This window comes from Schistocerca cancellata, chromosome 7 (assembly GCF_023864275.1).
Source record: "Schistocerca cancellata isolate TAMUIC-IGC-003103 chromosome 7, iqSchCanc2.1, whole genome shotgun sequence".
Taxonomy (NCBI): domain Eukaryota; kingdom Metazoa; phylum Arthropoda; class Insecta; order Orthoptera; family Acrididae; genus Schistocerca; species Schistocerca cancellata.
In genome coordinates, this window is record NC_064632.1 from 299828397 (window position 1) to 299856086 (window position 27690).

At 41.1% G+C, this 27690-nt stretch overlaps 1 protein-coding gene across 4 annotated transcripts in view; it reads right to left on the reverse strand.

Moving 5' to 3' along the window:
* LOC126092021 (mannosylglucosyl-3-phosphoglycerate phosphatase) overlaps nt 1-27690 on the reverse strand; it is a 202693-nt gene that overhangs the window by 27617 nt on the left and 147386 nt on the right. For all 4 annotated transcript variants that reach the window (XM_049907410.1, XM_049907408.1, XM_049907409.1 and 1 more), the window contains 2 exons: nt 26656-26906; nt 25359-25486 (listed from right to left, as the gene is read on the reverse strand). In XM_049907410.1, the coding sequence (XP_049763367.1) occupies nt 25359-25486; nt 26656-26906 (379 nt within the window). The remainder of the gene's footprint in view (nt 1-25358; nt 25487-26655; nt 26907-27690) is intronic.

Sequence of the window (27690 nt, forward strand, 5' to 3'; positions counted from 1 at the left end):
GCCAACCATCCATGCTTCATCATGGACATTGGTTTGTCCATCACTGAACTATCTCAACCACTTTCTAACCATTCTTTCAATCATTACATTGCATCATAAATCTCCACAAGTTGGCAATGAATTTCAGTTGGCTTAGTTTTCTTTGCATTCATAAACCATATTTCAGAACACACTTCACAGCTGATGGGCTCAAAAATCGTCTTAAATAATTTGTTAACAGAATCTTCCATTAGTTCTTGGTAGAACAACATTATAATAAATGAAAAGCATCAGTTTGCTTTTGATCCACAATATTACTTTTATTGTTAACCGGTTTTCGGCTTACAAGGCCATCTTCAGACATTTACGGAGTACTATCACAGATTGTGGCCAAAGCACTGAAATCCTGCAAGTATAGGCTTTCCTACTATGTCAGGAACATGACAGCCCAGTGTGTTTTTAATAGCAAAGACAAGATCCAGTTATTAGCCAACAGTAGGGTATACAAAATCACTTGTTCTGATTGTGACAAATTTTACAATGGTCAGTCAGCGACATAGCAACTAGGGTGGCTGAACATGAACACACCTGGAGGTTGCAGAATTCAGACTCTGCAGAATTCAGACTCTGCATTTTCTGAGCACATACTGAGTGAGGGTCACAACTACCAGCCAGTGTCCCGTATACTTCACCTAGCAAACAAAGGCCATAAACTCAACCTGCTGGAAGCCCAGGAAATTAACAAACATCTTGCTCACAGTCCAGATCTAATCCTAAATGACCAGACACAGCTCAACACTTCCCCTCTCCTAAACTTCACATAATCATCTCTGTTGTTCATTACTTCCCACACTGTCTCTTCCTACATATTCCCATTTTCCTGTATTCATTAAGTTCTTTTGTTTTGTTGAAGTTGTCTTTTGTTCACATTTTACTTTGTTCATTTATTTAATGCAAACTATTACACAGCCACTGTTTTGATTATAATGTTAATGTTAAAATGCAGTACCACCACACTCTCAAAGATTGCATTACTGTAGGTTCCCTCAAACGCCTCCATTTTCCTGCATTTATTTATTTATTTCTGTTTATCTTACTGATATTGTGTAAGTTCCTTATGTATTCTGTAGTTACATTGATAATTGTCTCTTCTTTTAATTGGTTTGTGTATCACTCTTCGTGTTTCATACTTCCTGATGTAGCCTTGTCCAGTACTAATTTTATTATATTTTATTAGTTTTGTTTATTAATAGAAAATGTTATGTAGGCATGCTATTCCTATTTTGTGTTAAAGGTTTTCCTGTCTACTCCATTGTTATTTATGTACTGTTCAATTTTTAGTTTTTCATTGCATTACCACCACACTTTCAAAGACGTTATTTACTGTATGTTTCTACTTCAGTCTAGACATGTTACGTCTCTTCCAATGTTGTTTGCAAAAATTGGAACTACTTTGGTGATAATACTCAGTAAATGTCTGAAGATGGCCTTGTAAGCTGAAAACCTGTTAACAATAAAAGTAATACTGTGGAACAACAACAAACTGGTGCTTTTCATTTATTAAGTATTTTGAACAGTCACTAGCAAATGTAAACACAACACAATCCAGTTGCAATGGCATCAGTGGAAATAACAATGAACCAGAGAGACGAGTGCAAACGTGTGGAACTGCAACAACAAAGCTTCAGTGGCAGTAGAATGACTTACTTTCTGGACATGCCTTATATAATATTTTCAAAAAATTGATTACTTCAGTAATAAAAGAGCATCTGGAAGACAATTCTGTAATAGGTTGTCAAATAATATAAAGCAACTCTGTGGAAATCTTTTTAGGGGCAAAATGAAACAATTAAGTAAAAGATTTTTAAACTAACTCAAAGATTTCTGAACCCCATTATCAATAGCACAATTGTTGTACGTTGCAATATATTAGCGGTGGTAAGTGTTTATATAATAGTAACTAATGTGCTATGTGTTGTATACGTTCATTATATTTACTGCTTGATATCGATGTGCGAGGGTCATCCACAAAGTAAGTTCCGTTCCTATTTCTATCTGCAGCAGCGCTATGTTTGCAGTTCCGAGCATGCGTGGCAGGAGAAGACATGTATGCCATTTTCAGATCACTGCTGCTGACGTGTGTTGTGTAGTGCTTCTTTATAATGTCAGCCATATTTGAAAATGCCACCGCATGTGAAATCAGATCTGTGATTAGTTTTCTAAATGCAAAGAAAGTTAAACCAAAGGAAATTCATCAGCAAGGTTTACAGACTAAATGCTATTAGTGATTCAATGGTTAGAAGATGGGTCAGACTGTTCAATGAAGGATGTGGTCAAGTGCACGATGAAGAAAGAAGTGGATGTTCAACTGTGGTTACTGATGAACAAGGCCAAACAAATTAAGAAATTGCGCTCCACAATACAGGAGTGCCGAGGATTACTGTCAAAAGGTGGTGGTGTTTTTTGCCACAATAATGCCTGACCTCACACGGCGAATGTGACCAAACAATTCACGCGAATTTCACTGGGACGCATTTGATCATCCTCTGTACAGCCTGGACCTCGCTCCTAGTGACTTTCATCTCTTCTTACACCTAAAATCTGTCCTTGGTGGTCAACACTTCAATTATGATGATGAGCTGAAATAAAATGTTACCACATGGTTGAATACACAGACAGCAACCTCCTATGAAGAAGGCATACAAAAACTTGTGCCACACTGTGACAAGTGCCTACAAAATTTCGGAAGCTATGTAGAAAAGCAGTTTAACAGTTGTAGATTTTTGTACAATAAATATTTTTTCTGTATCTGTACACGTTTGTTTTATATAACAAAATGGAACTTACTTGATGGACATACCTCGTAAATACACAAAAAAATGGTGATGCTCAACACTATAAAGTTACTAAAGACAAATAAATGAAAATAATCAATTTTTGAAAATATAATGTAATAGGATAGATAAAAAATAGGCAGTGATAGGAGAACACACATATAAAATGTATTAAAATTTCCAAGCTTTCAAAGCCAGTGACTCCTTCTTTTGGCAGAAGGTTTGAAGGGGAAGGACGAGAGGTGAAGGAAAAGGACTGGTGAGGTTTAGGAAAAGGAGTTAGAGTTGGAAACAGTTGCCCAGAACCCCAAGTCAGGGGAGACTTACTGGATGAAACCAAACTCTGCCTCCTTTTCCTTCACCCCTCTTCCTTCCCCTTCAACCTTTTGCCACAAGAAGGAGCCACAGGCTCTGAAATTTGCAAACTTTGATACCTTTTATATGTTTGTTCTCCTGCTGCCGCTTGGCGAGTTGATTTTTTTAAGGACAATAAATATTATTTTTATCATGACTATTATTATCACTTTTCCACAAATTACAGATACATGGAATGAGTGGTGTCCATCACTCTTGTAGATGCTTGTTTCGTAAGATGGGGAACCTTATCACCGCCTCACAGTACTATCTTTTTTTGTTGACATTTGTCTGTAATAACCCTTCTGTCTACAAAGTTAACAGCCAATTTCATGACTATAACACAAGGACCAAAAACAGTCTGCACATTGAATTGAAAAGTCTCACGATGGTTCAAAAAGGAGCTTACTACTCCAGTACTAAGCTGTTTAATGCTCTCCCACCACACATCAAATGCCTTAACAATAGATTGCCACCATTCAAACAAACTCTCAAGGTGTACCTGATAGAGAAATCTTTTTATACAATTAATGAATATGTGAAAGAAAATGTATATAATCACTAAACTTGCAAGTGTTGTATAAATAGTGTAATTAATTTTTAAAGAATTTTTCTTTTTAAAATTCAGTCTTGATCACACCACATATGCTACAAGAACATGTCAACTGTTGACCACTTGACATCACAGCAGCTGAGAAGGGTGCTCCACCTACCATCTTCGAAGGATGCCATGGGTCTGATGGTGGTCATATGATATGACCGAAACTGGTCACCTATGTTTTTGTAGCATACATGGTGTGATCAAGACTGAATTTTAAAAAGAAAAATTTTTAAAAATCTTTTGATTGCTGTTCCAAAAATAATTATTAAAATTGTAATTAATTTTGTTTTGAATAGGCATATGAAAATTGTTTATTGGTATTTCTGTATTTCCCTTGGAATAGTGAACTTATCTTGATTCCTGTATATATTACTCATCCTTAACATGTGAAACAAAAACTTTCTGTTAATTGAATGTGCTGTTGTTTAGTTGGTATCTTATTTATAGTGTATCTTTTTGTTGCATTTATGTAAGATATATTTCACGTGTGTACAATCAGACACAATCCATATCGTGTATATATATATATATTACTTATGGTTATAATAGAAGGAAACATTCCACGAAGGAAAAATATATTTAAAAACAAAGATGATGTGACTTACCAAATGAAAGTGCTGGCAGGTCGACAGACACACAAAAATAACACAAACATACACACAAAATCCTAGCTTTCGCAACCAATGGTTGCCTCGTCAGGAAAGAGGGAAGGAGAGGGAAAGACAAAAGGATTTGGGTTTTAAGGGAGAGGGTAAGGAGTCATTCCAATCCCGGGAGCGGAAAGACTCACCTTAGGGGGAAAGGAGGGAAAAAAGGACAGGTATACACTCGCACACACACACATATCCATCCTCATATACACAGACACAAGCAGACACACCTGTCCTTTTTTCCCTCCTTTTTCCCCCCAAGGCGAGTCCCCCCGCCCCCGGGACCGGAACGACTCCCCACCCTCTCCCCCAAAACCCAAATCCCCCCGTCCCTCCCCCCCCCCCCTCCCCCCCGACGAGGCAACCATTGGTCGCGAAAGCCAGACCTTGCGTGTATGTTTGTGTTTGTCTGTGTGTCTATCGACCCGCCAGCGCTCCCGTTCGGCAAGTCTCATCATCTTTCCTTTTAAATATATTTTTCCCACGTGGAACGCTTCCCTCTATTATATTCATATATATATATATATATAATAGAGGGAAACGTTCCACGTGGGAAAAATATATTTAAAAAGAAAGATGATGAGACTTACCAAACAAAAGCGCTGGCAGGTCGATAGACACAGAGACAAACACAAACATACACACAAAATCTAGCTTTCGCAACCAATGGTTGCCTCGTCAGGAAAGAGGGAAGGAGAGGGAAAGACAAAAGGATTTGGGTTTTAAGGGAGAGGGTAAGGAGTCATTCCAATCCCGGGAGCGGAAAGACTTACCTTAGGGGGAAAAAAGGAGGGAAAAAAGGACAGGTATACACTCGCACACACACACATATCCATCCTCATATACACAGACACAAGCAGACATTTGTAAAGGCAAAGAGTTTGGGCAGAGATGTCAGTCGGGGCGGATGTACAAAGGCAAAGATGATGTTGAAAGACAGGTGAGGTACGAGCGGCGGCAAATTGAAATTAGAAATTAGCGGAGATTGAGGCCTGGCGGATAGCGAGAAGAGAGGATATGCTGAAGGGCAAGTTCCCATCTCCGGAGTTCTGACAGGTTGGTGTTAGTGGGAAGTATCCAGATAACCCGGACGGTGTAACACTGTGCCAAGATGTGCTGGCCGTGCACCAAGGCATGTTTAGCCACAGGGTGATCCTCATTACCAACAAACACTGTCTGCCTGTGTCCATTCATGCGAATGGACAGTTTGTTGCTGGTCATTCCCACATAGAACGCTTCACAGTGTAGGCAGGTCAGTTGGTAAATCACGTGGGTGCTTTCACACGTGGCTCTGCCTTTGATCGTGTACACCTTCCGGGTTACAGGACTGGAATAGGTGGTGGTGGGAGGGTGCATGGGACAGGTTTTACACCGGGGGCGGTTACAGGGGTAGGAGCCAGAGGGTAGGGAAGGTGGTCTGGGGATTTCATAGGGATGAACTAAAAGGTTGCGAAGGTTAGGTGGACGGCGGAAAGACACTCTTGGTGGAGTGGGGAGGATTTCATGAAGGATGGATCTCATTTCAGGGCAGGATTTGAGGAAGTCGTATCCCTGCTGGAGAGCCACATTCAGAATCTGATCCAGTCCCGGAAAGTATCCTGTCACAAGAGGGGCACTTTTGGGGTTCTTCTGTGGACGGTTCCGGGTTTGAGGAGATGAGGAAGTGGCTCTGGTTATTTGCTTGTGTACCAGGTCGGGAGGGTAGTTACGGGATGCAAAAGCTGTTTTCAGGTTGTTGGTGTAGTGGTTCAAGGATTCCGGACTGGAGCAGATTCGTTTGCCACGAAGACCTAGGCTGTAGGGAAGGGACCGTTTGATGTGGAATGGGTGGCAGCTGTCATAATGGAGGTACTGTTGCTTGTTGGTGGGTTTGATGTGGACGGACGTGTGAAGCTGGCCATTGGACAGGTGGAGGTCAACGTCAAGGAAAGTGGCATGGGATTTGGAGTAGGACCAGGTGAATCTGATGGAACCAAAGGAGTTGAGGTTGGAGACGAAATTCTGGAGTTCTTCTTCACTGTGAGTCCAGATCATGAAAATGTCATCAATAAATCTGTACCAAACTTTGGGTTGGCAGGCCTGGGTAACCAAGAAGGCTTCCTCTAAGCGACCCATGAATAGGTTGGCATACGAGGGGGCCATCCTGGTACCCATGGCTGTTCCCTTTAATTGTTGGTATGTCTGGCCTTCAAAAGTGAAGAAGTTGTGGGTCAGGATGAAGCTGGCTAAGGTAATGAGGAAAGAGGTTTTAGGTAGGGCGGCAGGTGATCGGCGTGAAAGGAAGTGCTCCATCGCAGCGAGGCCCTGGACATGCGGAATATTTGTGTATAAGGAAGTGGCATCAATGGTTACAAGGATGGTTTCCGGGGGTAACAGACTGGGTAGGGATTCCAGGCGTTCGAGAAAGTGGTTGGTGTCTTTGATGAAGGATGGGAGACTGCATGTAATGGGTTGAAGGTGTTGATCTACGTAGGCAGAGATGCGTTCGGTGGGGGCTTGGTAACCAGCTACAATGGGACGGCCGGGATGATTGGGTTTGTGAATTTTGGGAAGAAGGTAGAAGGTAGGGGTGCGGGGTGTTGGTGGGGTCAGGAGGTTGATGGAGTCGGGTGAAAGGTTTTGTAGGGGGCCTAAGGTTCTGAGGATTCCTTGAAGCTCCGCCTGGACATCAGGAATGGGATTGCCTTGGCAAACTTTGTAAGTAGTGTTGTCTGAAAGCTGACGCAGTCCCTCAGTCACATACTCCCGACGATCAAGTACCACAGTTGTGGAACCCTTGTCAGCCGGAAGAATGACGATGGATCGGTCAGCCTTCAGATCACGGATAGCCTGGGCTTCAGCAGTGGTGATGTTGGGAGTAGGATTAAGGTTTTTTAAGAAGGATTGAGAGGCAAGGCTGGAAGTCAGAAATTCCTGGAAGGTTAGGAGAGGGTGATTTTGAGGAAGAGGAGGTGGGTCCCGCTGTGACGGAGGACGGAACTGTTCCAGGCATGGTTCAATTTGGATAGTGTCTTGGGGAGTTGGATCATTAGGAGTAGGATTAGGATCACCACCTTCCCTACCCTCTGGCTCCTACCCCTGTAACCGCCCCCGGTGTAAAACCTGTCCCATGCACCCTCCCACCACCACCTATTCCAGTCCTGTAACCCGGAAGGTGTACACGATCAAAGGCAGAGCCACGTGTGAAAGCACCCACGTGATTTACCAACTGACCTGCCTACACTGTGAAGCGTTCTATGTGGGAATGACCAGCAACAAACTGTCCATTCGCATGAATGGACACAGGCAGACAGTGTTTGTTGGTAATGAGGATCACCCTGTGGCTAAACATGCCTTGGTGCACGGCCAGCACATCTTGGCACAGTGTTACACCGTCCGGGTTATCTGGATACTTCCCACTAACACCAACCTGTCAGAACTCCGGAGATGGGAACTTGCCCTTCAGCATATCCTCTCTTCTCGCTATCCGCCAGGCCTCAATCTCCGCTAATTTCTAATTTCAATTTGCCGCCGCTCGTACCTCACCTGTCTTTCAACATCATCTTTGCCTTTGTACATCCGCCCCGACTGACATCTCTGCCCAAACTCTTTGCCTTTACAAATGTCTGCTTGTGTCTGTGTATATGAGGATGGATATGTGTGTGTGTGCGAGTGTATACCTGTCCTTTTTTCCCTCCTTTTTTCCCCCTAAGGTAAGTCTTTCCGCTCCCGGGATTGGAATGACTCCTTACCCTCTCCCTTAAAACCCAAATCCTTTTGTCTTTCCCTCTCCTTCCCCCTTTCCTGACGAGGCAACCATTGGTTGCGAAAGCTAGATTTTGTGTGTATGTTTGTGTTTGTCTCTGTGTCTATCGACCTGCCAGCGCTTTTGTTTGGTAAGTCTCATCATCTTTCTTTTTAAATATATATATATATATATATATGGTTATAATAGAAGGAAACATTCCACGAAGGAAAAATATATTTAAAAACAAAGATGATGTGACCCACCAAACGAAAGCGCTGGCAGGTCGACAGACACACAAAAAAAAAAAAAAACACAAACATACACACAAAATCCAAGCCCTCGCAACCAACGGCCGCCCCGCCAGGAAAGAGGGAAGGAGAAGGAAAGACAAAAGGATATGGGTTCCAAGGGAGAGGGCAAGGGACCCTAAGGTGGGTCTTTCCGCTCCCGGGATTGGGGTGACTCCTTGCCCTCTCCCTTGGAACCCATATCCTTTTGTCTTTCCTTCTCCTTCCCTCTTTCCTGGCGGGGCGGCCGTTGGTTGCGAGGGCTTGGATTTTGTGTGTATGTTTGTGTTTTTTTTTTTGTTTTTTTTTGTTTTTTTTTGTTTTTTTTTTGTTTTTTTTTTGTTTTTTGTTTTTTTTTTTGTTTTTTTGTTTTTTTTTTTTTGTTTTTTTTTTTTTGTTTTTTTTTTTGTGTGTCTGTCGACCTGCCAGCGCTTTCGTTTGGTGGGTCACATCATCTTTGTTTTTAAATATATTTTTCCTTCGTGGAATGTTTCCTTCTATTATAACCATATATATATATATATATGAATATAATAGAGGGAAGCGTTCCACGTGGGAAAAATATATTTAAAAAGAAAGATGATGAGACTTGCCGAACGGGAGCGCTGGCGGGTCGATAGACACACAGACAAACACAAACATACACGCAAGGTCTGGCTTTCGCGACCAATGGTTGCCTCGTCGGGGGGGAGGGGGGGGGGGGGAGGGACGGGGGGATTTGGGTTTTGGGGGAGAGGGTGGGGAGTCGTTCCGGTCCCGGGGGCGGGGGGACTCGCCTTGGGGGGAAAAAGGAGGGAAAAAAGGAAGGGTGTATCTGCTTGTGTCTGTGTATATGAGGATGGATATGTGTGTGTGTGCGAGTGTATACCTGTCCTTTTTTCCCTCCTTTCCCCCTAAGGTGAGTCTTTCCGCTCCCGGGATTGGAATGACTCCTTACCCTCTCCCTTAAAACCCAAATCCTTTTGTCTTTCCCTCTCCTTCCCTCTTTCCTGACGAGGCAACCATTGGTTGCGAAAGCTAGGATTTTGTGTGTATGTTTGTGTTATTTTTGTGTGTCTGTCGACCTGCCAGCACTTTCATTTGGTAAGTCACATCATCTTTGTTTTTAAATATATATATTACTTATCCTTAATATGTGAAAAACAATTTTCTGTTTATAGATTGTGCTGTTGTCTATCGATTTTATTTACATTGTATCTTTATTGTATGTATTTATACAAGTTATGCTTGAACTCTGTACGATTTGACACGTTCCACATCCTTGCGATTCACTCGCTTCCAGGATCTACGGAACAAGAAATAAATAAATAAACAAAAAAAATCAGGGACAAGCTTTACAGAGGTTCAACTCTTACTTCACAGATAGGAAACAAAGACTAATTGTAATCTGAACTTCAAGCAATTACTTCTCAAACAGGAAAAAAATTTCCCAAGAAGTCCCACATGGTATGATTTTATGTCCCTTTATCTTCCTTTTTCACATAAATGACCTACCACTTGCTATTGATGTCCTTTCTGTTTTATTTGCTGATGATACATCAATTCTCATTGAAAATGAGCCAACTGAAAGGATTCTAAAAAGTGTCAAAAATAATTCAGAAAATCTTGACGCTTGGTTCTATCAAAATGGATTAAAACTAAACCTAACTAAAACCAAAATTCTGCAATATGAAACTAAATCATTAGAGTGGAGTAAAATGAAAATAACTTTCAATGATCAGGATATCACAGAAGCTTTTGACAGCCAGTCTTGTTCCATTTGGTATTTATAACTAGCCCTATGCTTTGTTTCAGATCTGCTGTGTAGTAGGTCCTGTTGCTTTAAAAGTTTATTTACAGAGACTTTGTAACATCGATGGTCTCTCACATCACAAACTGTTTTACTAAGTACACATCTATCAACAGCCTGGTCACTTATTCCACTAAAGTTCTGCTACATTTCTTATACATGCTCATGCCCATAGCTGAAAGTTTTAAGAGCTCCTCCTTGGCCTGCAAGGTCTGAGACTTCAAAGAGGGTTGGATTATTGGTGTTTGGGAGCTCCAATGTTATGCTCATGATGAAGCCACTTAGGGATATGGTTGATAATGAGGAGAAAATGTCCAATTTGTACCCTGTGTGCATATTGGGGAGAGTTATTCCAGATGTGGAACTGATCTTTCTGGATGTCATACAAGGTACAACTGCAGGTGGTGGCACATGTCAGTACTAAGGATGTGTGTTGCTTTAGACCAGAAGAGGTTTTCTCAGGTTTCCTGCAGCTGTCTGAAGTGATAAAGACAGCTAGTCTTGCTTACAAGATGAAATTAAATCTCATCATCTGCAGCATCATTTACAGGAGCGACTGCCAATATTCAGTAGAGCGCTGAATAGAGTGGTTAAATGGGAGGTTTAGGCAGTTCCATGAGTGTCTAGGCTACAGATTCCTTGATTTGCATTACAGGATGGAGAGGGGTCTGGATTTCCTTAATAGTTTAAGTGTCCACTATACATAGGAGGTTACTACATAGGTAGCAATGGCTGTGTGAAACAGACTGGGCAGTTTTTCAGGTTTAAGGACTTCAGAAAAGCAGGGGTACAGTCTCAAAGGGAGCAAGTCGAACACGAGATAAGGGTGAGCTCATAAAACATTTGTATTATGATTGTAAACTGTTGTACCTGTGTTGGAAAAGAACCAGAACTCCAAGAACTCATAGAAATCACTGAAGCAAAATTAGTTATATGTACTGAAGGCTTTCTGAAGCCAGAGATAAGTTCAGCTAAAGTTTTTACCAAAGAACTAATGGTGTGCTGAAACAATGGACTAAATTCAGTTCACAGCAGTGTGATTGTTGCAGGTAATAGTAGTTTTACTTGTAGAAAAACTGGAGCTAGAGTAGATAGTCCCTGTAAGTTAGTATGGCGAGAAGTTATATTCAAAAACTGGAATAAATTAATAATTGGTTCCTTTCCTCTCACCCTCCTGCCCCTTCAAATTCAGGTTGGTGGTATGAGGACGATAAGCATTTTGGGGCATATACTGTGTTCCAACATTATGAAACACTTTGAAGAAAACACTCTATTGACTACAACCAGCTTGGTTTCAGAATATATTGCACTTCTGAAACACAACTGACTCTCTATTTATATGAAGTAACGAATGCTATTGACAGGGTATCAAGTTGATTCCATATTTCTAGTTTTTCAGATGGCTTTTGGTGCCAGTCCTCGCCAGCAGCTTCTATTGTGAGTGCCTCTGGAGCACTGTCTCAGCTCTGCAATTAGATTCATGATTTCCTGCAGAAAGGTCAGTCTGTAGTAACTGACAGGAAGTCATCTACTTTGGGATTTTCCATGAAAATGTTGCAGGAAAATCCAGGATGAAACAATGACAATATTAAGAAAAAGATTGCTACTCATCCTATTGAGGAGATGTTGGGAGAAGCAACCTGTGAAATAGCAGGGTATGGGTGGAGGACAGTAAAGTGCTGCTTGTAAGAGCATGCAAGGACATTGTGAGGATAGGGTTGGACAGCTAGGTGCAGTCAGGAGTTTTACAGGAGGGGGGGGGGGGGGGGGCGGGTCGCAGAGCAGGGGAGAAAGACAGCTGGGTGGGTTGGTAGGATAGATGGCTATATAGTGCTAGAGAGCGAGCAGGGAAGGGGATAGATGGGGGTGGGAGTGAGAGGGCAAGACAGGGAATTGGGAAGGTTGAGGCCAGGAGGGTTATGAGAAAGTAGCATATATTGCAGCGAGAGTTCTCCCTGCACAATTCAAAAAAGGGCGTTGGGCCAGGTGTCTCTTGGGCACAGTTTGTCTGTCAACATTCATGAGAACAGGCAGATGCCAAGTTTGTTTTGTTTGCCGATGATACAAACATTGCAATAAATAGCAAATCAAGTGTAGTCTTAGAAAGATCAGCCAATAAAATATTTGTGGACATTAATCACTGGTTCCTAGCCAATTCTTTGTCACTAAACTTTGAAAAAACACACTACATGCAGTTCAGAACTTGTAAGGGGTGTCCCAAGAAGATATGTCTAACATACGATGACAAGAAGATAGAAGAAGTGGACAGTGTTAAATTCTTGGGATTACAGCTTGATAATAAATTCAACTGGGAGGAGCACACCACAGAACTGCTGAAGCGTCTTAACAAATCTCTGTTTGCAATGCGAATTTTGTCAGACATAGGGGATATAAAAATGAAAAAGCTGGCATACTATGCTTACTTTCATTCCATAATGTCATATGGGATTATTTTTTGGGGTAATTCATCAAGCCAAGCTAAAGTTTTCCGGCACAAAAATGTGCAGTAAGAATTATATGTGGTGTGAACTCAAGAACATCCTGCAGAAGCCTGTTTAGGGAACTAGGGATACTAACTACAGCTTCCCAATATATTTATTCCTTAATGAAATTTGTCATTAAAAATATATCACTTTTTCAAACCAACAGCTCAATTCATGGAATCAATACTAGAAATAAGAATAATCTTCACAAGGATTTAAAGTCACTTAGTCTTGTACAAAAAGGTGTGCATTATTCAGGAACACACATTTTCAATAACTTGCCAGCAGCCATAAAAAGCTTAAAAACCAATGAAATTCAGTTTAAGAGAAGCCTAAAGGATTTATTGGTGGCCAACTCCTTCTACTCCATTGATGAATTTCTTAGTAAAACCAACTGATTTGTATATAAGTACAACATAACTTCTGCACAATTTCAGTGCAGTAATGTGTTCACTGAAAATGTGTGTGTGTGTGTGTGTGTGTGTGTGTGTGTGTGTGTGTAAGTAAGTAAGTATAATCTAACTTCTGCACCATTTCAGTGCAGTAATGTGTTCATTGTAAATAAGTATTACAGTAGTTGTATTACATGTTTATTACCTTATAAATAAATAAAAAACTTTTTTATTTTAAATTCAGTGCATTAGTATTTGTAAAATGACTCTTAGTGTTCATTAAAAAATGACGATCATTCCACTTGGGACCTGTGGAATGGTACATTAGCTTATTTGTTTTAGTTGTAAATATCTGTCATGTATTGTTGTTTTTCTGACATGTTCCACATCCTGGAGGACCTCCTCACTACGGATCAATTGGAATGAAAGTAAATCAAATCAAATCAAATCAAGTTCGTTGGTTGTCATGTCCACATAGAAAACAGCACACTGGTTGCAGCTTAGTTTGTAGATCATGTGACCTCTTTCACAGGGAGTCTTGCCTTTGATGGGATAGGTGACGCTTGTGGTCGACTGGAGTAGGAGGTGGTGAGAGGATGTAAGGGACAGGTCTTGCACCTATGCCTACTGCAAGGATATGAGCCATAAGGGAGGGGATAGGAGCAGGGCTGGAGTCGGGATGGACAAGGACATTGCATAAGTTCAATGTGTGGCAGAATACCACTGTGGGAGGGGTGAGAAGCATAGTGGGTAGGATATTCCCCATTTCAGGGCACAATGAGAGGTAGTCAAAACCTGGCAGAGAACATGATTCAGTTTTCCCTGTCTGGGTCACAAGGGGAGTGCTCCTTTGTGACTGGATGGTGGGAATCTGGGAGGTGGCAGGCGACTGGAGAGACAAGGAACAGGATATCTGTTTCTGTACAAGGTTGTGAATGCCTCAATGAGACCCTTAACATATTTAGAGAGGGACCCCTCATCACTAAAGATGCGATGGACACAGGGATTTCTAGGTATGGAATGAGTGCTGACTGTTGAAGTGGAGGTATTGCAGGCAGTCGGTAATTTGATATGTATGGATGTAGCCATCTTTGAGGTGGAGGTCAACCTCCATGGCTCATATCCCTGCAATAGACCTACATTCAAGACCTGTCCCATACATCCTCCCACCACAACCTCCTCCTCCTGTCTGGTCATAGGCATCACACATCCCATCAAATGCAGTGCTAGCTGTTTTAAAGCAGTCCTATGATCTACAAACTAAGCTGCAACCACTTTGCTGCTTCCTAAGCTGTCTGTACACATGAATGGCCACTGACGAATTGTGACCAAACTATAGCCAAACCACCCATTTGCTGAACATGCTACCCAACACCAAGCACTTCACTTCAATGGCTGCATCACAACCTTTCCCATCTGGATCCTTCCTACCAACACCAACTTTTCTGAACTGTGCATGTGGAACCTCCCCCTCCATTATATCTTATGTTTCGATAATCCCCCTGGCCTCAACCTTTGCTAGTCCATAACCTTCGCCCACCTATCCACTTCCCCACCCCCACTTCAGCACTACACAGTCTTCTATTCCATCAAGCACCCATTAGTCTTTTTCCCTCCCTCTACTTCTTTTCTGCCTCTCTCCCCCCACCCCCACCACCACACCTCAAACCTCATGAATGCACCTAGCAGCCATACCTTATCCTCACCATTCTCCTGCATGCTCCCACAAGCACAGATGTCTCTCCCACCCCTACCCTGATATTCCTCTCTATTCCCCACCCCAGCCTCCCCCTTACCTCCATCACCAACAGATTGCTTCTGCCATCAGGCACAGTGCTCGCCCATGTGTGTGTGTGTGTGTGTGTGTGTGTGTGTGTGTGTGTTTAGCAGTTTTCTGTTGTGCCTGTATGCCACTCAACATCTCTTCTGTGGTGTCGTCTGAAGAGCAAGGTGCCGAAGCAAGGTTGGTACCTCGCAATGTGACCACAAGAGAAGATAGTCACTGCAAGTCACATCACCAAATGAGCTACACCCACATAGCCACACCCAAAAACATTTTGCTACACCACTGCAACCAGTCTTCTACTTAAGACCAAGCACAGTACCACTTAGCTCAGGCTGTAATAATCGACTCAGATGACAGCATTGTCTTCTAGTAGGGCAGCTGTGTGATCAATGTATTAGGCAGAATTCTATGTGAGAGTTATTGTTAAATGCACTCAGAGACAATTGTGAATACCATGACAATCCTGTGGAAATGGATTGCACAAAGTTAAGTAATTCTTCTTATAATACAATGCAATAATTCTTCTTACTAATATTTTATATGTTATAGTTTACATTCCATCTCCTCCAAGAGCAAATTAAAGAACCCGCTATTGTACTGACAAGTCTACTTTCATCCAGTACGACATCCTCTATATGAAGAGTCCCCCACGATCGTTCGCTGATAATGTTGTGTTTTTTGTCATCTACTTAAGTCATTAGAAGATCAAAACAAATTACAAAATGATTTAGCCAAGCTATCTGCATGGTACAAAGAGTGGGGTTGGAACTTGAACAATAAAAAGTGTTAAGTACTACAGATAAACAATGAAAAATTCTGTTAAGTTTCAGTTACACTATCAATCACATGAACTTAAAGGCTGTCAGTTCAACTACATAGGGTACCCCAGAAGGAAAGGCCAATATTCTGTGATATGACAGGAACGATCATTCAAAGCAAAAATGTCTAGCAAACATGAGCTCTAAAATATGTACCTCAAGAGCTATGAGCACTTGTTCAGTTGAAGAGATGTTTCTTAGTATCAAAGATGAACAAGTACTCATAGCTCTTAAGGCATGCATTTTAGAGCCCAAAGTTACTACACTTTATTGCTTCGAATGATCATTCCTATAATATCCTGAATACTGACCATTCCACCTGGGACACTGTGTATTCTTAGGGATTACAATTATGACCAACTTAAAGTGGAACCCTCACACAGAAAATACTGTGCAGAAGGTGTTACAAAGACTGTGTAAAAAGACAATGCATTTACTACACTTGTGTTTCCTCTTCTGGAGTACTACTACAGGGTACAGGATCCTTACCTGATAGGATTAATGGAAGACATCAAAAGAAGAACAGCTCATTTTATATTATCACAAAATAGGGAAGGAAGCCTCACAGTGAGTTCAGCTGGTGATAATGAACAGGTGTTTTTTGTTTCAGTGTGATCCTTTAAGAAGTTATTGTCACTCATGTACTTCTCTGATTGTTGCAACATTTTGCAGCCCAAAACCATCGCATTCTTTCTCTGGCTGCTTGCCTTCTCACATACATCCAGCCCGTGTTCTGGTTTTGCTTATTATGGAAGCCCTTTAAATTGTTGATCACGTAATCTGTACTCAAATGCTCTTTAGATCATTTCATACCTTCCTGAACCATTTACCAGAAACTTTGGGTCCATTCTTCAGTGCATTAAGAGTCTGCTTTGTTACTCAGGTCACATTCATCTTGAACAGATGTATGTAGAACACTGGTCATAGTAGCCTTATTGACTCCACTAGCCTTTCATTATTCCCCACACAAATCTTCTCTTCCTTGTGGTCTCTGTGTCCAGGTATCATTTCAAGACCCATTATTTTCCAAAAAATCTTGCACTCAAACTTCTCAACTTCAATCAATCAAACCTTTCCTGTCAACCTGTGACATTCACTTGTTTACAGATATTTGGTTTTGATCACTGTGTTATAATGCCCAAGTTTAGCCTCTATTGAGATCTGTTTGTTTTGTTTTGTTTTAGCGCATGAAAAACAACTAGGTCACATGCACCATGTCAGAACAGTAGAACACAAAGAAAAAAAAAAGGAGTTAAAAACGACTACATGTCCAAATCAATGGATGGAAAGACAGCTAAAAACAGGAACTTGGAGACAGATCCAAAAAATACACCAAAGAGAAATGGAGGTCCTAAATGAAAGATTAAATGTCCTTCGTTATATTGTTACAATGGATAAGTCTAATTACATCTGTCTGTATAACTTCACTGGGCAACTGTATTGCACTTCGTGCGACTGGATCTTCAAAGTAAAGCTCGATTTTGCAAGCCACATCCGAGCCCGTCACAATACACACTAAATGACTGTCGGAGTCGCTGTCGCCAGACATGGCGAGGAGGACATGATGACAATGGATAAAAAGTAAAATGTGGTTGATAGCATGCATGAAGTTCTCTAAAACAGCTGATAACACAGAATGCAAACATAAATAAGAATGTAAGTTGTTTAAAAAAAAGGACATTCAATCAGGAAATGGCGAACTGTCAAAGGTTGAGGGCAATGAGCACAAAATTGAGGCTAAAAAGACAGTGCCCAATATGCAACCTAACTGACATGAACTACTCATGGTGAGAGGGCCAAGAGGAAGTCATTCAAGCCACTGAGAGATGCAAAAGTGATACCACCTGCTGACAGACGACAACACACAGGACATCAGAGGGAATGGAACAACTAGCAGGCCAAGGTATCAGGACTGCATCCTTGACAGCAGTGTCAGCGGTCTCGTTTCCCATCAGACCGACATGACCAGGAACTCACATAAACATCACATTGGCTTCATCAAGAGTGGAAGGTGTCACACCTTCCCTGGACCCATTGCACCAGGGGATGGATGGTGTACAGCACACACATGCTCTAAAGGCGCTGAGAGAGGAGGAGCAGATGACGCCATTGAAAAGCCTGTGTCTCCGGATGTATTGCATGGCCTGATACAGGGCGAAAAGCTTTGCTGTAAATGTGGTGTCACCGCCAGACACCACACTTGCTAGGTGGTAGCCTTTAAATCGGCCGCGGTCCGTTAGTATACGTCGGACCCGCGTGTCGCCACTATCAGTGATTGCAGACCGAGCGCCGCCACACGGCAGGTCTAGAGAGACTTCCTAGCACTCGCCCCAGTTGTACAGCTGACTTTGCTAGAGATAGTTCACTGACAAATTACGCTCTCATTTGCCGAGATGATAGTTAGCATAACATTCAGCTACGTCATTTGCTACGACCTAGCAAGGCGCCATTATCATTTGCTATTTATCTTGTGATGCATGTACCGTCAGACCGATGTTCACCCATTATGGATTAAAGTTAAGTATTCCAGCAGCTACATATTATTTTTACTAGACTCAACTACTTTAACTGTTCCAGACCTCACGCCAGCCTGCGTGAGCTTAAATGCGTGCCTTTCGGCTACCGGTCATAGTGGCTTGGCTGTCTTGCCAAGTCACAACAGTAAATACTGAGCAGTGTTCCGGAATCTGATAGCAAAAATCGTTGGTGCCAATGATGAAGGCACACGCAACACCACAGTCAGCCTGACAGCCATCAGTGTACACAAAGGTACTACCGCAAAGTGCTGTGTGAAGGTCATAAAACTTATGGCATTAGAGCGAGCCTGGAGTAGTGGCCTTAGGAAGCGAATGAAGAACAAGGTGAACATGGGCTGCAACATGAAACCAAGGTGGTGAAGGATTCACACTCATCGGGAAAGTGGGAGGTAGCTTGAAGTTAAGCTACCAGAGCAAGAACCAAAAGCGAACTCCTGGAGGTAAAAGAGGAGACGGACGCAACCTCAGTACATCTGAGGAGATGTAGGACACTGAGCGACTGTGTACAGTTGGCCGCCATGTAAGACACGTAGGAGGACTACGAAAGTTTTCTATTCAGAATGAATCCCAGGAATTTTGTAGTTTCAACGAATAGAAGAGCAACGGGCCCAAGATGTAAAGACGGTGGATGAAAATTGCGCCACCAGAAATTCATGCAAATGGTTTTGTCAGTGGAAAAGTGAAAGGCATTGTCGATACTCCATGAGTAAAGACGATCAAGACATCACTGAAGATGCTACTGAAGGAGACAAGCTCATAGAGAACTGCACTAGAACACATCTTCATCTACGAAAAGGAAGCCGGAAACACACAGCAGGAGACAGGTCATAATAGGGTTAGTGGCAATAGCAAAGAGGACAACACTCAAGATGGAACCCTAAGGCACACTGTTTTCCTGGATAAAGGTGTCTGACAAGGCGGAACTCACACATTTATTGAAAACTCATACTTTTAAAAATTCCTATGAAAACCAGTCTTTACTGAAGTGGTTATATATGTTTAATGTTTTTCCTTAATAGTTTCACAATGACTGATATTTGTAAGTTCTACATGTTGATGACATATGCACTTGTAGATGCTGGTTACCGTTGGATTCAGGGTCTTGTTGTTTGCTATACAAGTGACTTTTGAGACAGAGAGGTAAATTCTTAATACTGTTGCTCTTGTGGTCTTCAGTCCTGAGACTGGTTTGATGCAGCTCTCCATGCTACTCTATCCTGTGCAAGCTTCTTCATCCCCAGTACGTACTGCAACCTACTTCTGAATCTGCTTAGTGTATTCACCTCTTGGTCTCCCTCTATGTTTTTTACCCTCCATGCTGCCCTCCAATACTAAATTGGTGATCCCTCGATGTCTCAGAACATGCCCTACCAACCAAACCCTTCTTCTAGTCAAGTTGTGCTACAAGCTCCTCTTTTCCCCAATTCTATTCAATACCTCCTCATTAGTTATGTGATCTACCCATCTAATCTTCAGCATTCTTCTGTAGCACCACATTTTGAAACCTTCTATTCTCTTCTTGTCCAAACTATTTATCGTCCATGTTTCACTTCCATACATGGTTACACTCCATATAAATACTTTCAGAAACGACTTCCTGACACTTAAATCTATACTCAATGTTAACAAATTTCTCTTCTTCAGAAACACTTTCCTTGCCATTGCCAGTCTACATTTTATATCCTCTCTACTTCGACCATCATAAGTTATTTTGCTCCCCATGCTCCCCATGAACCATGGACCTTGCCGTTGGTGGGGAGGCTTGCGTGCCTCAGCGATACAGATAGCCGTACCGTAGGTACAACCACAACGGAGGGGTATCTGTTGAGAGGCCAGACAAACTGGTTTCTGAAGAGGGGCAGCAGCCTTTTCAGTAGTTGCAGGGGCAACAGTCTGGATGATTGACTGATCTGGCCTTGTAACAATAACCAAAACGGCCTTGCTGTGCTGGTACTGCGAACGGCTGAAAGCAAGGGGAAACTACGGCCGTAATTTTTCCCGAGGGCATGCAGCTTTACTGTATGATTAAATGATGATGGCGTCTTCTTGGGTAAAATATTCCGGAGGTAAAATAGTCCCCCTTTCGGATCTCCGGGCGGGGACTACTCAAGAGGATGTCGTTATCAGGAGAAAGAAAACTGGCGTTCTACGGATCGGAGCGTGGAATGTCAGATCCCTTAATCGGGCAGGTAGGTTAGAAAATTTAAAAAGGGAAATGGATATGTTAAAGTTAGATATAGTGGGAATTAGTGAAGTTCGGTGGCAGGAGGAACAAGACTTCTGGTCAGGTGACTACAGGGTTATAAACACAAAGTCAAATAGGGGTAATGCAGGAGTAGGTTTAATAATGAATAGGAAAATAGGAATGCAGGTAAGCTACTACGAACAGCATAGTGAACGCATTATTATGGCCAAGATAGATACGAAGCCCACACCTACTACAGTAGTACAAGTTTATATGCCAACTAGCTCTGCAGATGACGAAGAAATTGAAGAAATGTATGATGAAATAAAAGAAATTATTCAGATAGTGAAGGGAGACGAAAATTTAATAGTCATGGGTGACTGGAATTCGAGTGTAGGAAAAGGGAGAGAAGGAAACGTAGTAGGTGAATATGGATTGGGGCTAAGAAATGAGAGAGGAAGCCGCCTGGTAGAATTTTGCACAGAGCACAACTTAATCATAGCTAACACTTGGTTTAAGAATCATGATAGAAGGTTGTATACATGAAAGAACCCTGGAGATACTAAAAGGTATCAGATAGATTATATAATGGTAAGACAGAGATTTAGGAACCACGTTTTAAATTGTAAGACATTTCCAGGGGCAGATGTGGACTCTGACCACAATCTACTGGTTATGACCTGTAGATTAAAACTGAAGAAACTGCAAAAAGGTGGGAATTTAAGGAGATGGGACCTGGATAAACTGAAAGAACCAGAGGTTGTACAGAGTTTCAGGGAGAGCATAAGGGAACAATTGACAGGAATGGGGGAAAGAAATACAGTAGAAGAAGAATGGGTAGCTTTGAGGGATGAAATAGTGAAGGCAGCAGAGGATCAAGTAGGTAAAAAGACGAGGGCTAGTAGAAATCCTTGGGTAACAGAAGAAATATTGAATTTAATTGATGAAAGGAGAAAATATAAAAATGCAGTAAATGAAGCAGGCAAAAAGGAATACAAACGTCTCAAAAATGAGATTGACAGGAAGTGCAGAATGGCTAAGCAGGGATGGCTAGAGGACAAATGTAAGGATGTAGAGGCTTATCTCACTAGGGGTAAGATAGATACTGCCTACAGGAAAATTAAAGAGACCTTTGGAGATAAGAGAACCACTTGTATGAACATCAAGAGCTCAGATGGAAACCCAGTTCTAAGCAAAGAAGGGAAAGCAGAAAGGTGGAAGGAGTATATAGAGGGTCTATACAAGGGCAATGTACTTGAGGACAATATTATGGAAATGGAAGAGGATGTAGATGAAGATGAAATGGGAGATACGATACTGCGTGAAGAGTTTGACAGAGCACTGAAAGACCTGAGTCGAAACAAGGCCCCCGGAGTAGAGAACATTCCATTGGAACTACTGACGGCCTTGGGAGAGCCAGTCCTGACAAAACTCTACCATCTGGTGAGCAAGATGTATGAAACAGGCGAAATACCCTCAGACTTCAAGAAGAATATAATAATTCCAATCCCAAAGAAAGCAGGTGTTGACAGATGTGAAAATTACCGAACAATCAGTTTAATAAGCCACAGCTGCAAAATACTAACACGAATTCTTTACAGACGAATGGAAAGACTAGTAGAAGCCGACCTCGGGGAAGATCAGTTTGGATTCCGTAGAAATACTGGAACACGTGAGGCAATACTGACCTTACGACTTATCTTAGAAGAAAGATTAAGGAAAGGCAAACCTACGTTTCTAGCATTTGTAGACTTAGAGAAAGCTTTTGACAATGTTGACTGGAATACTCTCTTTCAAATTCTGAAGGTGGCAGGGGTAAAATACAGGGAGCGAAAGGCTATTTACAATTTGTACAGAAACCAGATGGCAGTTATAAGAGTCGAGGGGCATGAGAGGGAAGCAGCGGTTGGGAAGGGAGTGAGACAGGGTTGTAGCCTCTCCCCAATGTTATTCAATCTGTATATTGAGCAAGCAGTAAAGGAAACAAAAGAAAAATTTGGAGTAGGTATTAAAATCCATGGAGAAGAAATAAAAACTTTGAGGTTCGCCGATGACATTGTAATTCTGTCAGAGACAGCAAAGGACTTGGAAGAGCAGTTGAACGGAATGGATGGTGTCTTGAAGGGAGGATATAAGATGAACATCAACAAAAGCAAAACGAGGATAATGGAATGTAGTCGAATTAAGTCGGGTGACGTTGAGGGTATTAGATTAGGAAATGAGACACTTAAAGTAGTAAAGGAGTTTTGCTATTTGGGGAGCAAAATAACTGATGATGGTCGAAGTAGAGAAGATATAAAATGTAGACTGGCAATGGCAAGGAAAGCGTTTCTGAAGAAGAGAAATTTGTTAACATCGAGTATAGATTTAAGTGTCAGGAAGTCATTTCTGAAAGTATTTGTATGGAGTGTAGCCATGTATGGAAGTGAAACATGGATGGTAAATAGTTTGGACAAGAAGAGAATAGAAGCTTTCGAAATGTGGTGCTATAGAAGAATGCTGAAGATTAGATGGGTAGATCACATAACTAATGAGGAAGTATTGAATAGGATTGGGGAGAAGAGAAGTTTGTGGCACAACTTGACCAGAAGAAGGGATCGGTTGGTAGGACATGTTCTGAGGCATCAAGGGATCACCAATTTAGTATTGGAAGGCAGCGTGGAGGGTAAAAATCGCAGGGGGAGACCAAGAGATGAATATACTAAGCAGATTCAGAAGGATGTAGGTTGCAGTAGGTACTGGGAGATGAAGAAGCTTGCACAGGATAGAGTAGCTTGGAGAGCTGCATCAAACCAGTCTCAGGACTGAAGATAACAACAACAACAACAAATAGCAAAACTCCTTTATTACTTTAAGTGTCTCATTTCCTAATCTAATTCCTTCAGCATCACCCAACTAATTCGACTACATTCCATTATCCTCATTTTGCTTTTGTTGATGTTCATCTAGTATCCTCCTTTCAAGACACTGTCCATTCCGTTCAACTGCTCTTCCAAGTCCTTTGCTGTCTGACAGAATTACAATGTCACCGGCGAACCTCAAAGTTTTTATTTCTTCTCCATGGATTTTAATACTTACTCCGAATTTTTCTTTTGTTTCCTTTACTGCTTGCTCAATATACAGATTGAATAACATCGGGGAGAGGCTACAACCCTGTCTTACTCCCTTCCCAACCACTGCTTCCCTTTCATGCCCCTCGACTCTTATAACTGCCATCTGGTTTCTGTACAAATTGTAAATAGCCTTTCGCTCCCTGTATTTTACCCCTGCCACCTTTAGAATTTGAAAGAGAGTATTCCAGTCAACATTGTCAAAAGCTTTCCCTAAGTGTACAAATGCTAGAAACGTAGGTTTGCCTTTCCTTAATCTTTCTCTTAAGATAAGTCATACGGTCAGTATTGCCTCACGTGTTCCAACATTTCTACGGAATCCAAACTGATCTTCCCCGAGGTCGGCTTCTACTAGTCTTTCCATTCATCTGTAAAGAATTCGTGTTAGTATTTTGCAGCAGTGACTTATTAAACTGATAGTTCGGTAATTTTCACGTCTGTCAACACCTGCTTTCTTTGGGATTGGAATTTTTATATTCTTCTTGAAGTCTGAGGGTATTTCACGTGTCTCATACATCTTACTCACCAGATGGTAGAGTCTTGTCAGGACAGGTTCTCCCAAGGCCGTCAGTAGTTCTAATGGAATGTTGTCTACTCCCGGGGCCTTGTTTCGACTTAGGTCTTTCAGTGCTCTGACAAACTCTTTACGCAGTATCATAGCTCCCATTTCATCTTTTTCTACCTTCTCTTCCATTTCCATAATATTGTCCTCAAGAACATTGCCATTGTATAGACCCTCTATATACTCCTTCCACCATTCTGCTTTTCCTTCTTTGCTTAGGACTGGGTTTCCATCTGAGCTCTTGATATTCATACAAGTGGTTCTCTTTTCTCCAAAGGTCTCTTTAATTTTCCTGTAGGCAGTATCTATCTTACCCGTAGCGAGATAAGCTTCTACATCCTTACATTTGTCCTCTAGCCATCCCTGCTTAGCCATTTTGCACTTCCTGACGATCTCATTTTTGAGACATTTGTAATCCTTTTTGCCTGCTTCATTTACTGCATTTTTCTTAATACTAGTTATGTATTAAATGAATGATATAACTTGCCTGTTTTGAGACATTTATATACAATTTCTAGGTATATAATATATAAAGAGTTGAATATTATTGTTGTGGTCTTCAGTCTGAAGACTACTTTGATGCAGCTCTCCACATTAGTCTATCTTTTGGAAAGTCTTTTCATTTGTGCATAACTATTGCAACATAGATAACCCTGAACCCGCTTACTGTAGTCAAGCCTTGGTCTGCATCTACAATTTTTATCACATGCACTTCCTCCCATTACCAAATTAAACATTCCATCAGGATGTGGCATATCAACATATCCTTTCTTTTCTGTAGTTGCGCTATAAAGCTCATTTACCCTTCATTCAATTCTACACCTCTTCATCAGTTACTCCATAAACACACATGATCTTTGGCATTCTTCTATAGTGCCATACTTTGAAAGCTGGGTGACTTCAAAAGTTGTGTGGTGATCCATTGTAACATACTGGTCGATGGTCATTGGTAAAAATAAACTTTATGAGTGAAAAGAGTATGAGAACAACGTTTTATTTTCATTATACTTACTAGATAACTGTCTCAGATTGACTCTCTATTGTAACTCCTATTTATGTTAACAAGCCTACACTGATTGAATCTTACAAAGTTTGTGATGTTAACTTTCAGATTCCTTAATCCGTGCTGCAAACAGTAATACATTTATTACTACAAAAATATGTTTTCTTCTGAATGATTTGCAGGATACATTTAGCCAGTACAGAAGAACTAAAGGAAGGGAGATATAGCTCACCTAGTGAAACAAAAAATCAGTTACCTTACCTGCGAGACAAAGTTACAAGGCTTTGTCGGTGTTTTGAATGTCGTTTAGTTTTGCCCAGGCGCATATTTATGGCATGGAAGTGATTCTGAATTGCTAAACCCAATTCAGGACATTCATCTTCATCTACCTAAAATTAAGCAGTCACAGTTAATTTAGTGTGAGTAATACATTTATATTTCACTGTATCCACTAACTTTGGAGTAACATACCAGCAGGTAGAATCAATACTTCATTAAAAAAAAAATAATTAAAAAACTACAAAATAATAGATGAGACAAATTTATTCTCCACTTCTGCCCAACAACATGACAGGGCTTGGGAGAAAACTGTATTATGTGGCAAACCACCACACAATCTTTCTGTAAATTATGGAAGCAATAAAGGTTACACGTACCCACACTGTTGAGGAGCTCAGTCATCAAGAGGTACAAAACCAGGCTGAAAACACACTGAAGAACATTTTGTGAAGGCTTGGCAACATTTTTGGTCTTGTTTATGTACATACTGGCCACTCAATGCCTTTACAGTGAGTTGCTACTTTCACTGCTTCCATTATTACATTCCACTGTACACAATCCATTACCTCCATGAATGCTCTGTGAATTGATATAAATTTCTGATTTGGAATTCCACTCATCAGGTCATATATTATATCTTTTCTTATGCTTCAGTCCCTGATTTATCTTCAAACCTCGAAGTTTCTTTTGATAACAGAGTATTAACTGATTTTAAGATAATTTTCAAAACACTGTAAATACGGTTTCCATTCCTCTAATACATTGTTAAACCTGTATGTGAAATATTTGGTATCGCAGTCACCTACATGAAGCAAGCGTAATCTCAGTTATGGTGAAAGTCAGTGAGATACATTTAGGTATATCTAGTGATTCTGTACACAAATGGAAGAGTTATTTCTCACTGCTGCCGAAAATATACTTTACAGTCACATTAAAACTTGGTAAAGGGAGGGAGATGCTCAAAAAATGATGTTTTTGGAATAGGGGAGGAAGAAAATAACCCCAAATCAACCCAACTCTGAGAGCTTGAAATTGTAACCAGTGGAATGAAAATTTACCAACATTTTAGATGACATTAATGTAACATATACACATTTTAAGAACTATCTGTAGGACTTCTGTGTGCACACACCCGCGCAAACACACACGTGCATGCTCTCTCTCTCTCTCTCTCTCTCTCTCTCTCTCTCACACACACACACACACACACACACACACACACAAACTTACAAAACATTCTTGCCTCTATTTTATCTTTCAAACTGAGTGTATAACTCACCACTATTTTGGCATCTTTAAACATGGTGTATCCATCGCAGCCAGAATAAAGGTAAGACTTTGTTGCAAGGCGATAATGCTGATCTGGAATCAGGTACTCATCCCCAATGCGCACCAGCTGAGGATCTACTCTCTGCCCCGCTGCTTTGGATGGGTCAAAAGCGAAGCTTAGACCAGCTACTTGAGGAAATCTTCCCTCTAGCTTTGGATAGTTTGAAACACCATTCTCCAGTGCTCTGAGTATATCATTTCCTAAAAATAAAATAAATTTTGTGTCTAACTTCCAAATATCATGAGGTAACTATTAAAATGTGACACCTTGATAAAATCATATACTGACTATGTTCTCAACTTATCACCACTGACCACTCTAAGAATAGCATAAACATAGGTTCCATTTGTGAAGCAGGACTGACTAGTGAATCTGTAGAAGCAGCTGCCAAACACGAATGAAAATGAATAACACCACTATCTTCATGGCTTACAAGCAGTATGAGCATTCAGCAAGACAGATGTTTCATCACACAAGTTGCTGATTTCACTGTTTAGTTGGAAAAAGTTGCCTGCATCATAAGACTGCCTCCAGATATATTAAACAGAGTACAATATCAAATTATGTGAAAGATGCAGTTTGCACCAACTGTTACCTCTTCATATCCTTAAGCACAGCTGGTATTCAGAGAATAGACATTTTTAGAGTAGAGTATTCATTTAATGTAATTTTATTGTATCAACATTAGAAATGAAAAACAAAGGAAAATAGTTACAAAAAGTTCCCTCCATACATGTGATGATAACAATAATCATGTGTTACAATGCAAGAGTGTGTGGAGTTTTGAACTGGTATTACAAATAGGCATATCTGAAAGATATGCCCAGATACCTACTGCATCAGGGAACAGACTCTTGTTACCAAAGTATACAGTTTGTCAGTGATCATTAGTCTTACTATGAAATGAACTATGGTAGAGGTTCAGACAGATTTTGATATTCATGGGTGTAGCCACAGACATCCATAATAACAATAACAACACTC